This window comes from Culex quinquefasciatus, chromosome 2 (assembly GCF_015732765.1).
Source record: "Culex quinquefasciatus strain JHB chromosome 2, VPISU_Cqui_1.0_pri_paternal, whole genome shotgun sequence".
Lineage (NCBI taxonomy): Eukaryota > Metazoa > Arthropoda > Insecta > Diptera > Culicidae > Culex > Culex quinquefasciatus.
In genome coordinates, this window is record NC_051862.1 from 222,243,681 (window position 1) to 222,256,348 (window position 12,668).

The 12,668-nt window shown below is 38.3% G+C and overlaps 1 protein-coding gene across 2 annotated transcripts in view; it reads right to left on the bottom strand.

Annotated features, from left to right (window-relative positions):
* Positions 1–212: 212 nt before the first annotated feature.
* The window catches only part of LOC6049487, a 35,532-nt gene continuing 23,076 nt past the window's right edge, over positions 213–12,668 (bottom strand). Inside the window, exons 2-6 of one of the 2 annotated variants that reach the window (XM_038257499.1) lie at positions 5,679–5,887; positions 5,451–5,586; positions 4,950–5,212; positions 4,670–4,802; positions 213–1,170 (exon numbers count right to left, since the gene is read on the bottom strand). In XM_038257499.1, the coding sequence (XP_038113427.1) occupies positions 1,022–1,170; positions 4,670–4,802; positions 4,950–5,212; positions 5,451–5,586; positions 5,679–5,887 (890 nt within the window). In that variant the 3' untranslated portion in view covers positions 213–1,021. Of the gene's footprint in view, positions 1,174–4,669; positions 4,803–4,949; positions 5,213–5,450; positions 5,587–5,678; positions 5,888–12,668 lie in introns of both variants that reach the window. The other variant, XM_038257498.1, reaches the window with a different exon arrangement.

Here is a 12,668-nt window from a genome sequence, read left to right on the forward strand (position 1 = left end):
ACGGGTGTAAACCGAACAAAGCAGGCGCAAAGCAAACCCGAGGTACAAGCGAACCGCGTGTACCGCACGGTGCAGGGAAGCTTGGGGATGGGGATAGGTTGAATCCATTTCCTGATTTCGTGCACGATTTCCACGTAGGGCTTCGGAATAAAAATGTTACACAATAGACGGATGCCGCTGATGGGTTGAGCCGTGGAAAAAGAGCTTAAGTAGGGCGCGAGCAAATCGGCTTTATTTACAATGTGAATTTTCAAATGATAATGCTATTTGACTAAATCAAGTGAAGGTGTAGTCTAGAGGTATAGAGCTATTCTTTTTGCCACCTTTGGCATACTTTAATACAAAAGCAGGGTAGGATGCCAACAGTTGAGCAAGGAAATTTTCATACTTTTCCCCAACCAACTATTGTCAAACTACCCTACCCTTCACAGTGTGGTCGGTCCTGGAACGGAATGAAGATATCTACCCTCTTTCTTTCTCTATCTGATGAAATCATTAGTCTCGGGTTTGCTGCCGTAGCTGGGTTTTTCCTACTCTAATCCTAGACGTGCTTTCGGTTTTGTTTGCCACCTTCCTTCTTTCCTCTGTCTCTCTTTTTTTGAATACGCAAATCAAATTAATTTGATTTATTAGCGAGCGTACCAATGGAAAAGTTTCGCCTTACCATTCATAAATAAATTATCTCCTATCCTCGTAATACTATTTCTCACCAGTTCAAAAGTTTTCTTCTTAAAATTTGCTCATCTTCCCGCATCGTCATCGCTACACTTATATAGACTTTTTCAATTATTTTAATTTCTTCATAACTTAATTTATCTAAAAAAACAACATCTTTCTCCCGCACTCACTCAAGTTTCCCGCATTCACGCTTCTCAACCACCCACACACTTTTTTTCTGTACGTTATAGTTAGAAGTTAAAATTTTGGTTTCACTTACACAGCTTAATTGAAATAGTTTTTTTTTCTTTTCAGCAGCATAGTTCTAGAGAGGTGCTTGAGAGCTCATTTACCCGGTTTCTAGTTACCTTGGGGCGGTAGCGGTTTCAGGCCGGAAGTGCTGGTTTGTGCTGAGTAAGCTGTACGACCTGCTCGTTGCCACGGTGACCACCAGCAGTAGGGATGCTAGCAGTGTGACGAGACTTGAGGACAGGCTTGGGGCGCTGCTGTGACCTGCTGGAAAAGGGGAGATGAGAGCAAAACAGAAATTTGTTTAAGAGGAATGAACATTTTTGAAAAAAATATTGAAAATTGATAGTCAAGGATAATAGTAAGGACTACTTAATTACAAAACAATGCAATTTCACAACAATTTCACGGTACTCAAAAATCTGCTATAGTTAAATGCAAACATATGTTATTTTAGTACTTTTGTGTGAAGAAAAGTAACTTCAAGAATTAACAATAGTTTAGAAAACAAAATTTTCCCTACAGACACAAAATATTCATTGAAGTTTTTGTATGCGTTCAATTTTGTCCAGTTATCCATCTGAAAGATTTTAAAATTCAAACTCTAAATAATTTGATTCAGTCTCTCAAAATGATAACCCTTCTTAATTTACCAAAAGTAGAAATAAAGTAATTGATTATTTCAAATTAGTTTGATAAACTCCATTTATAACAGTTTCTGCTGAATTTGGTAATGATAGTAAAAAAACAATTATAAATACTTTTAAAATTCATTTTTTGTACAATGCAAGTTATGTATCGTTATGTTACTAAATTTAACCGAGATTTAAAAATAAAATAGCTTAAACTATTATGCGTTATCTTTCACTGAATTTCACATTTTGTTATCCGTGGTATGTTCCGATCAGCGTCATGTTACATTTCAATGGCGCATTTCGATAGGGACGATGATTTTTTTTAATAAGATCTAAATTAATCATGCAATATTTTTTAAATTTATTTTAACGACTGCTTCCAAAATTCTCGTCTTGTGGTTTGTTTAAAATCAAATTCAAAAATCAATGCTTTAAACAATGAGACGCAATTTTCCAAGTATTTTTTTTTTAATTTTACCGCATTTCACGTTATTGAACAGATTTCACGGCCAAGGACAAATCACTAGCCTTAGTAATCGTTAATATTACAATATAACTAATTTGACCGAAAATAGCGAAAATTTTCTTTAGAAATGATTGAAGATGTTTCTTTTATCAGGTATCAAATTGGGTAGAAAACGTTACAGAAATTGCCTTTCCATCAGAGGGAGTAATTTTAGGATGGAACGAGGTGTTGCTGCGACACCTTTTTAGGTGATAAGAAAATATCTCCAAATTATTTTCAAACAAGTTGGAGATCCGTATTGGTACTAAATATTATTTTATTAATTACTTGAACATCTTTATTGAATATTTTTCACCAATGATTTTAATTTTTGCTCCGATAAAACCAATGCACAAATTATTTCAAGGTTTTGTCTCATGGCAAAAAAAAAACTTTTGCTGGAAATTTCAATTTAACATGAAAAACCTTGTAAAATTGATTTTTAACTATTATTATTTAGAATATGACATTTATTTTTGCTTTTTTAAGCAACTTTTAATAAGTTTAGAAAATTTTTAATTTTAGAACCACCAAGAGTGAGCTCTGCCCTATCCTGTCAAACCAAAATTGCCAGACCAAGAGTCCTCTTTAATAAAAAATTAAATAAGGTATGCGGATTGGTGATTCCTCCATCATTCGCTTGAGGACCTCAGATCGAAAAAAGATGAAAAACTTTAGGAAAAGATACATTTTCATAAATTGATTAAAATTTTCAAAGTTTTGACACTGGTATAACAATCATTATGAGTTACGCATATTGTGATACAATATGCTTTAAAACATAAAAATCGACTTAGAATTTGAAATTTAAATTTTAATATTTGAAAGAGTTCAAAACATAGAAAAATATTATAGAAGATTTTTGCACTCATCAAATATTTGTTCTGCATTGAAAGTTTTCAAATTCAGCAATGTTTCGCAACTCAAATTTTACAACTCGTTAGAAAAGGTTTAAAAACAATTTTCTCAAGGTTAAGAAAATTGTTAAGTCCATGCTAATTTTCATCTCCATGAATTCTACTGTATTCTAAAAATTTCAACAATGATCTTCAAATTGTGACACTGAACTAAGGAATCACGATAATAAATATGAACAGATGTTCGAAAAGGGTATTTCACATAAAATTTCATTCATATATTACATTAATATTCACATCATTAAAAGAAAATAAAACTCACATTTTTTTTATGGTTCTGGCTTTTGTAAAATCCAGATTCCGATGCAAAAACAAATGGGTTTTTTAAAGATTGTACACAGTCGTCGACGAGGAAAAGATAATTAGAATTGAATTTCACCGAAAAAAAAATATTCCAAAATAACTTGTTATCTACATATAGCCATGTAAAATACATTTTAAATACTATTACATTAAAAATGCTTAGTAGTACTCTAGACATCGCAAACTATTTCGCTATTTTTAAATTTATACTTTTTGCAATTTTGCAATATTGGTTTTCTTACAATTTAGCGGACTGGTCATACAAAACGGGTACGTTAATTTATGAAAATCTCTTGAGATCTCTTGAGATGGCATTTTTGACCGATTAACTGTCTCTGTAAAGTTGTAGATTTAAATTAGAACAATTTCAAGGAAAATATTTACACTTTTAAAAAACAATTCTTCATTACAGTTATTTTTAAATAAAATTGAATTCCCAAAACATTTTTTTTAGTTTTGGTTCAAGAGATATTATTTTTGAAAAATATCAAAAAAAAAATGTTGCAGGTTATAATTCTAAAAAAAAAATTCTAGTTTATGACAAAACACTTCTTGAAGAAAAGCCAACCCAGAAAAAGTATGTTTGAAAAGCTAAGAAAATTTATGTTAGAGAGTGAAACTTTTGTAAAATTTTCGGATCTTTTCGATTAATAGAATTTCATAGTTTTAATATTTGGTCTAAATGTGAGGAAAAATATCTATTTGACCTTTTCAAAAGTTCTGTTTGAACTGCTTGCAGGGTTTCCTTTCAAGTGAGCATAAAGGAGCATATATGCACCGATATGGTTACAAGATTTGTTTATAGGATTTCACGTCAAACCATTTGGATCCAAATGAAAATCTGTCAAATTTAGAAATAATAATAAGATTTTTCGCTTGCCGGTTAGAGTGGTTCTTTCCAAAATAGGGCGACCCAAACAATTTATTTAAGCTTCCCACGTTTCAAATGAAAAGTGATATGTTTAATGACCAAAAATTATATATTTTGATATTTTGATAGGTATTTTTGTAAGAAAAGTAATCTAAAAAAATTACTGAACCTACCATTATCTTTGGCCTTAACAGGAGCTTAGAGACAAAAATTTTAATCAACCGAATAAGCTAGATTGAAAAAAAAAATATAAACATGAAGTGCCAAAATCTTATTTTAGAATTGCAGGTAAAACGAATCTTACGTAAATCTCATTTCTCAAGTTATCTTTAGCAAAAGCCAATTTCATCTTCCCCAGAAGAAAAACACCCCACCCAAATTCAATTTCCACCGCCTGCTGCGCCCATCTCCTTCCAGTTTTCACTTCACTTGTCAAAAACAATAAGCAAAATAAACACCCGCCGCCAACCAGCCAGAGCGAGCTCTTGGCACCCGGCCCGGCCTGCTGGGATGAGAATCTTGCGCTCCTTACCTTGAACCCGGTCCGCCCGCGTGTTGGCGGCGACGGCCTTTCGCGACTCGAGCATCGGCGCCTTCTGCGGTTTGTCACCCTCGACGCTTTCCTCGTTGCTCTTCCAGTACACGGTGGAAATGGTGGCGAGACACTGTGGGAAAATTGTGGGAAGAAATTGGGAAATTTCATTTGTAGATTTCTTGCTTATTTGATTTAATTAAATTTTCCAGCTTAATAATCAAACTTGAAATTTTTTCATGGTGTTTAAAATACTCCCAAAAAATGTAACCCAACCTACCTTGAGCTTCATGTCGCCCCGCTTGAAGTGCTTTGGCTTTACCCGGAATTCCAACCCCAGGATGGAGGTCTCCAGCTTGTCCTTGCCGGACACGACCGGCTCGTACTGCCGCACCAGCCCCGGCTCGGCCGGCTCGCTGTTGATGTACCAGGTGAGGTGAACGGCGGGTTTGGACCGGCCGGAGGTGCAATTTACGCGGACAGCGTCCCCGAGCTGGTAGCGGGGCTTTCCGCCCGATATGTGCGGGTCCTCGTCGGGGAGAACTGTGGGAAAAGTGTAAAAAAAATTACAGATTTGTGTATTGCTCAAAATTGAAGAAAATCAATAATCATCCAGGAACACTGAGTTAAATTTCTGTCCCAGGAAAATCAATCACTGAAGCAGCTTGAAAAGTCTTCCTTCTTCCTCTAGGACATCCCAGTCTGTCTGCAGTTGACAGTTTTCCGATTTTATAAATTGAATCTGACGGCTTCCCCTTCCCATCCCCTTTATGAAACTTACCCACAACGGTCATTTCGCCGTGGTCGGACACGGTCTGGAAGGACGGCGCTTCTGCTGACACCTCGCATCGATACTTGCCGGTGGACGCGAGCTCGATCGGATCCAGGACCACCTGGTCGTTGGTGGAATTTTGTACCTGCAGAGCGAAAAAAGAAGAAGAAGCTCAGAAAAAAAAATCCAACCTCATCATCATAATCATCAGACAAAAGAAAGAGAGGAAGAACTTACGTCAACGTTGATGCCCTCGCGGGGGAAGATCTGCACCGGGGGCGAGTCCCGGGGCACGTACCGGTAGAACTCGTGGCCGTCCTTGTACCACTTGACCGCGTACAGGGCCTCGCCCTCCATCTCGTAGTGGCACTCGAGCCGAACCGAGTGGTCCTTGATGGTGTGTTTAGGCACTCGCACCTCCGTCAGCTTGATACCCAACGCTGTCTCTGTGGAGAAAGTACAAAGAAATTCAAGTTATTGGCATGCACAGAAAGAGATTCAAGTGAAAGAATGACGACGGGAATGTCTAGGACCGTGGAATACTCTTAAGCAACGAGGACAATGACGAGGACCACGTCTTGGAGGGCTGAATTTAGAAGCTCTGGGATGTTGAGTAAAGCAGAAAATCAGACTGGAAAATTGATTCAGCTCAATTTAAAATTACTTTTATTTAAAAATTAAAGTATCGAGAAATTTTTCGATTTTTTCGAAAAGAAATATGTATTTTGAAAATTTTCAAATCAATATTTCAAATGGCCCAAAAACACTTATTTTCGATCATATCAAATGTCAAATGTTTTGTAATTTTGAAGAATATTTAAACGAAATATTCTGATCTCTTCGAAAAAATATATGCATGGATGGCTTGGATAAGAATCACGTTATCAACTTAAAATCTATTTCAGGCGACTTTAGCTTGAAAACGGTGCACGATTTTAATATTTATGTTTTTTTTCGAATTTAAATTTGATTTTAAAATTGCAACTGAATTTCAACCAACTTTGACACACGGCGTGGCTGTAACAAAATGTTTTAAACCGAGATATCCCATCGGAGATTTATACGTAGAAAGTTGTGTTTTACCGGACTGAATAAGAATCTATTAATATATAAATATTCTATCGGTGAAAATTGCGTTTTTAAAAATTTTAAGGTTTTTGAATTTTGGTTCGGATTTTTAATTCTCCTGGCCTTATAAGTGGATCGATCATTAAATTTTTTTTTTATGGAAAATTCTTAGAGAAATTGTTTGCCTTTATAACGATTTTTTGGGTGTGTAAATCCGTTTTGACTTCTTTCGACAGTTTCGACATCCGTCTTTTAAGCGAATTTCGATTGGCCTTGAACCTTTAGGACCATGCTTGTCACTCGAAAATCACCCAAAATAGGGTAAGTGGAATAGCTTTATACAATCAAAACGGATTTACAAACTCTAAAAAGCGTGAGAGATTTCTCTACAAAATATTTGTTTAAGATTGATCCACCTATAAGAGAAATAAAATTTTTACCAGCCTAACATAAAAAAAATAACATTTTTTACATGAGCAGGGGAGATTGGGGTAAGAACGCAAAAAAAAAACACATGGGTAAAAGAGGGAAAACTTATAGTTTATTGATCATATTGTAACAACATAGTCAGAGCTATCCAATCAAATTGAAAAGGCTTCAAAAACATTATGGCATCTGATAAATCTCTTGAACAAAAAAAATTAGGAACCTAAAAGTTTTGTAAATTAATTTGCATTATAACAAAACTGAACAATAAAAAAGGTGCAGGTGGTTATGTTACACATGACCAGTATGACAAAGAACTTTGCAAGATGGTTGTTGAAATTTTCGATTACATTGTCTGGTCCAAATTTCCCAAGATTCACTAGATTCATAATTACCATAAAGTTTGATACCCATATTGCCCCTACTCTTATGGTTCGGCAAATGTCCCCCCATCGGAACATCCCCGGGGCCTCCGGCCACTTCGGATTGTGGCCACTGCTGCTGAAATGTCAAATTTCATATCCAGTATCAAAAACCATAAAGTTTGATACCCATATTGCCCCTACTCTTATGGTTCGGCAAATGTCTCCCCATCGGAACATCCCCGGGGCCTCCGGCCACTCCGGATTGTGGCCACTACCGCCGAAATGTCAAATTTCATATCCAGTATCAAAAACCATAAAGTTTGATACCCATATTGCCCCAACTCTTATGGTCCGGCAAATGTCCCCCCATCGGAACATCCCCGGGGCCTCCGGCCAATCTGGATTGTGGCCACTACTGCCGAAATGTCAAATTTCATGTCCAGTATCAAAAACCATAAAGTTTGATACCCATATTGCTCCAACTCTTACGGTCCGACAAATGTCCCCCCATCGGAACATCCGCGGGGCCTCCGGCCACTCTGGATTGTGGCCACTACTGCCGAAATGTCAAATTTCATATCCAGTATCAAAAACCATAAAGTTTGATACCCAAATAGCCCCAACTCTTACGGTCCGGCAAATGTCCCCCCATCGGAACATCCGCGGGGCCTCCGGCCACTCCGGATTGTGGCCACTACTGCCGAAATGTCAAATTTCATATCCAATATAAAAAACCATAAAGTTTGATACCCATATTGCCCCAACTCTTACGGTCCGGCAAATGTCCCCCCATCGGAACATCCGCGGGGCCTCCGGCCACTCCGGATTGTGGTCACTACTGCCGAAATATCAAATTTCATATCCAGTATCAAAAACCATAAAGTTTGATACCCATATTGTCCCAACTCTTACGGTCCGGCAAATGTTCCCCCATCGGAACATCCGCGGGGCCTCCGGCCACTCCGGATTGTGGCCACTACTGCCGAAATGTCAAATTTCATGTCCAGTATCAAAAACCATAAAGTTTGATACCCATATTGCCCCAACTCTTACGGTCCGAAAAATGTCCCCCCATCGGAACATCCGCGGGGCCTCCGGCCACTCCGGATTGTGGCCACTACTGCCGAAATGTCAAATTTCATATCCAGTATCAAAAACCATAAAGTTTGATACCCATATTGCCCCAACTCTTATGGTCCGGCAAATGTCCCCCCATCGGAACATCCCCGGGGCCTCCGGACAATCCGGATTGTGGCCACTACTGCCGAAATGTCAAATTTCATGTCCAGTATCAAAAACCATAAAATTTGATACCCATATTGCCCCAACTCTTACGGTCCGAAAAATGTCCCCCCATCGGAACATCCGCGGGGCCTCCGGCAACTCCGGATTGTGGCCACTACTGCCGAAATGTCAAATTTCATATCCAGTATCAAAAACCATAAAGTTTGATACCCATATTGCCCCAACTCTTATGGTCCGGCAAATGTCCCCCCATCGGAACATCCCCGGGGCCTCCGGCCAATCCGGATTGTGGCCACTACTGCCGAAATGTCAAATTTCATGTCCAGTATCAAAAACCATAAAGTTTGATACCCATATTGCCCCAACTCTTACGGTCCGAAAAATGTCCCCCAATCGGAACATCCGCGGGGCCTCCGGCCACTCCGGATTGTGGCCACTACTGCCGAAATGTCAAATTTCATATCCAGTATCAAAAACCATAAAGTTTGATACCCATATTGCTCCAACTCTTACGGTCCGACAAATGTCCCCCCATCGGAACATCCCCGGGGCCTCCGGCCACTCCGGATTGTGGCCACTACTGCCGAAATGTCAAATTTCATATCCAGTATCAAAAACCATAAAGTTTGATACCCATATTGCCCCTTCTCTTACGGTCCGACAAATGTCCCCCCATCGGAACATCCGCGGGGCCTCCGGCCACTCTGGATTGTGGCCACTACTGCCGAAATGTCAAATTTCATATCCAGTATCAAAAACCATAAAGTTTGATACCCATATTGCCCCAACTCTTACGGTCCGACAAATGTCCCCCCATCGGAACATCCGCGGGGCCTCCGGCCACTCCGGATTGTGGCCACTACTGCCGAAATGTCAAATTTCATATCCAATATAAAAAACCATAAAGTTTGATACCCATATTGCCCCAACTCTTACGGTCCGGCAAATGTCCCCCCATCGGAACAACCGCGGGGCCTCCGGCCACTCCGGATTGTGGCCACTACTGCCAAAATGTCAAATTTCATGTCCAGTATCAAAAACCATAAAGTTTGATACCCATATTGTCCCAACTCTTACGGTCCGGAAAATGTCCCCCCATCGGAACATCCCTGGGGCCTCCGGCCACTCCAGTCCAAATGGTGGCCAGTTCCAATGATCGACTCCCGCGACTGCCATGTCTTAGCTGGTCCTTGCCTCCAATCCATCTGCTCCCAGACCTCCAGGCCGTCTGCTACCGGGCCACCAGGCCATCTGCTTCTGATGTGTTCTCGTCGACGTCCAGCAATAGAATGAATTTTCGGGACCGACCGAGCCGAGTTTTGTTGGCTCGTCGACGATCCGAAAATTATGAGGTGGAGTGGGGGTGATTTTAGATACATCAATCTCACGTCTCTCGATTGACTGATTGGGAAACGTTCGTTCATCCAACCGGCGTGCACCAAAAAGAGGGGAAATTTGCCGAGAGGGGAATTCGTCACGTAACGTTTTCACTTCGCGAAAATTTTGGATTGACACCACGTATAGAAACCTTAGGACAAAGTTCTTTGTCAAAAGTTCATAAATTATATTGAATTAAAGATAACTTCAACTCCAGCTCCGACTCCGGGTTTATCAGAAAATGTCGACTCCGACTCCGACACCAGCTCATAAAATTTATCCGACTCCGACTCCAACTCCGATTCCAGCCGTTCGAGTGTTGCCGACTCCTACTCCGACTCCAGGTCTCCAAAAAGATCCGACTCCACCGACTCTGACTCCGACTCGATCCGAATTTCTCGGATAATTTCAAAAAACATCTTAAAAAATGAAGATGTCACCCGTGCTAAATGACGAAAACGGTGAAATATTCTCCTTTTTTACTAAAACTGCAACAACTTTCAAATTTAAGCGATCACCCAAAAATTTTTTGGGTAGCGTCTTTCAATTACAAAAATTCAGAAATGTCAAATAAATTGAATAAAATTAACGGTGCACATCAACCAGAGCTTTTGCACCAAGATTTTTGTTACACATATTTTAGTATTCTAGAAAAGGAGCGGCCGTGGCTGACTGGTTACGATGTTCGCTTTGTAAGCGAATAGTCCTGGGTTTGATGCCCATCTGCTCCCAACGAGAAAGTTTAAGACTTAGAAATACTTGAAATAATGAATAAGAACGAAAAATCAAAGTCGCTCGAGGTGGGGTTCGATCCCCCGTCCTTTGAATTGGTAAACAAAATGCTAACCACTTGGTGAGCTATGACTGGAATTAGGAATACTGTTACTATCAACTATATACGCGCTGGGTCCTTGTCCATTTGACAAGGGTTCGGAAGTTCTAAATAACGTTTGAATCCGATTGATGCAAACGTTCTTCAGGGCGGGGCTTGTCGATAAAGCTGAAGTACCTCGCGCTCGGCTAGCCAGCGTAGAAATGGGTCTCCGAAGCTCGGCAGAGCTAACACCTTCCAAATGCCTATGCGAGTTATTTGCATGTATAGAGTGTGGATCTAAATACAAGGAAACAACTCAATTTGTAAGAAGTGGCCGCGTGGTCCCGTTTGGATGGTTGCACACATACACACACACACATATTTTAGTATTCTAGAAACTACGGGAACTATCAATATAATTTTTTATTCATCCCCTTAAGTACTGTCTACTTAGCGATTTACAACAAAATTTGCCTATTTTTACAATCTGATTATTGCAGGATTGGGTCCGTAAGTTTGTCAATTTTGGAATAAGAAGACAACAACTTCCTTGGTTGTTGTGTTCCCTTAAACTCATACTTCTCGCGAAAGAAAATTGTAGCGTGACAGGACACAGTCATTACGTTCGATTTTAAAAAAGAAAACAAAAGAAGTAATTGAGCAATTCACAGCAATTTAAAGGAGCCAGTTTGCATAATTAATTTGTCTTTATAATTTTCCATACAAATTAAAAAAAAAACACTATGCATTTTGAAGAAATTTTTAAGATCGATTGGGTGTCTACACTACAAAATTGGATTATGGATATTTTTTGGTGCTAATTTTCAATATTTCTTTTTGTCACTTCCTTAGCTTAGCTTAGAACAATAATTGTACAGGTGTAATTGCTACAAGAACGAAACAAATTAAATTCAATTGTTGTCACTTCAAATTAATTTCCAAAAGATCATAATTTTTTTTGTTTATTTATTTTATAATTGAAAAATTCCAAGAACGAGCAAAAAACTTTGACCATCTTTGAAAAAAAAAAGAAAACATATTTTTTATAAGCTGAAACAATTCCGCGTGTATATTTTTGTGTAGTCTTACAACTTTGCCGAAGACACCAAAACGATTAATAGTATCCTTTAGAGCGTCCAATTTTCCGTCCCGGGAAAAAAAATTCCCGGGAATTCCCGGGATTTCCCGAAAAAAAATATTTGTAAATTTCCCGGGAATTCCCGAAATTCAAGCGGAAGTATACGTTTCTTAAATTTTTTGAACTTTTTTTGGAAAATGCTCTGAAAAAATAATAAATGATCAAACTCAACATGATTTTGTTAAATTAAATGTTTTGTTTGGTTTATATATAATTAATGAGATTATCAGAAATTATGACATCAGAATTATTTCTGGTAATATTAATTTTTAAGGCAACTGGGAATACATCTTGTTTAATGAGTATTAAATTATTACAATTAGGTAAGCTTTCAACAGATTAATCAAAACAATATTAACTCCTTACCTCAAAATTAAAATTGAGATTTTTTTTACGTTTTTGTTTACCATGATCAAATGAGATGAAAATCGAATTAGTGCAAAAAGAATTAATTCAATTGGTTGAATACAGTAGTTGTTCGGTAACTGGGCTGAGAACGTAGCCCAGTCATCGAATGCTGTTCGCTAACTGGGCTAAACAAATAATAACGAGGGGACTACCGATGCATAAAATTTATTGGATGAAATATAAAAATAAAAGTTACTCAAATTTGTTTACAATGATTACTTTTCATATTTCTTTAATTGTGACTTGAAATTACATAAAAGTTTGAAAACAGTTTTTTTATTTGTTGACCATGATTTTTGCATCCCCTCGGTGATTTCAGTTTGTTTTGGTTTTTTGACGTTTGTCTTCTTTTTAACTGGGCTACGGCCCAGTTATCGAGCGCCCAG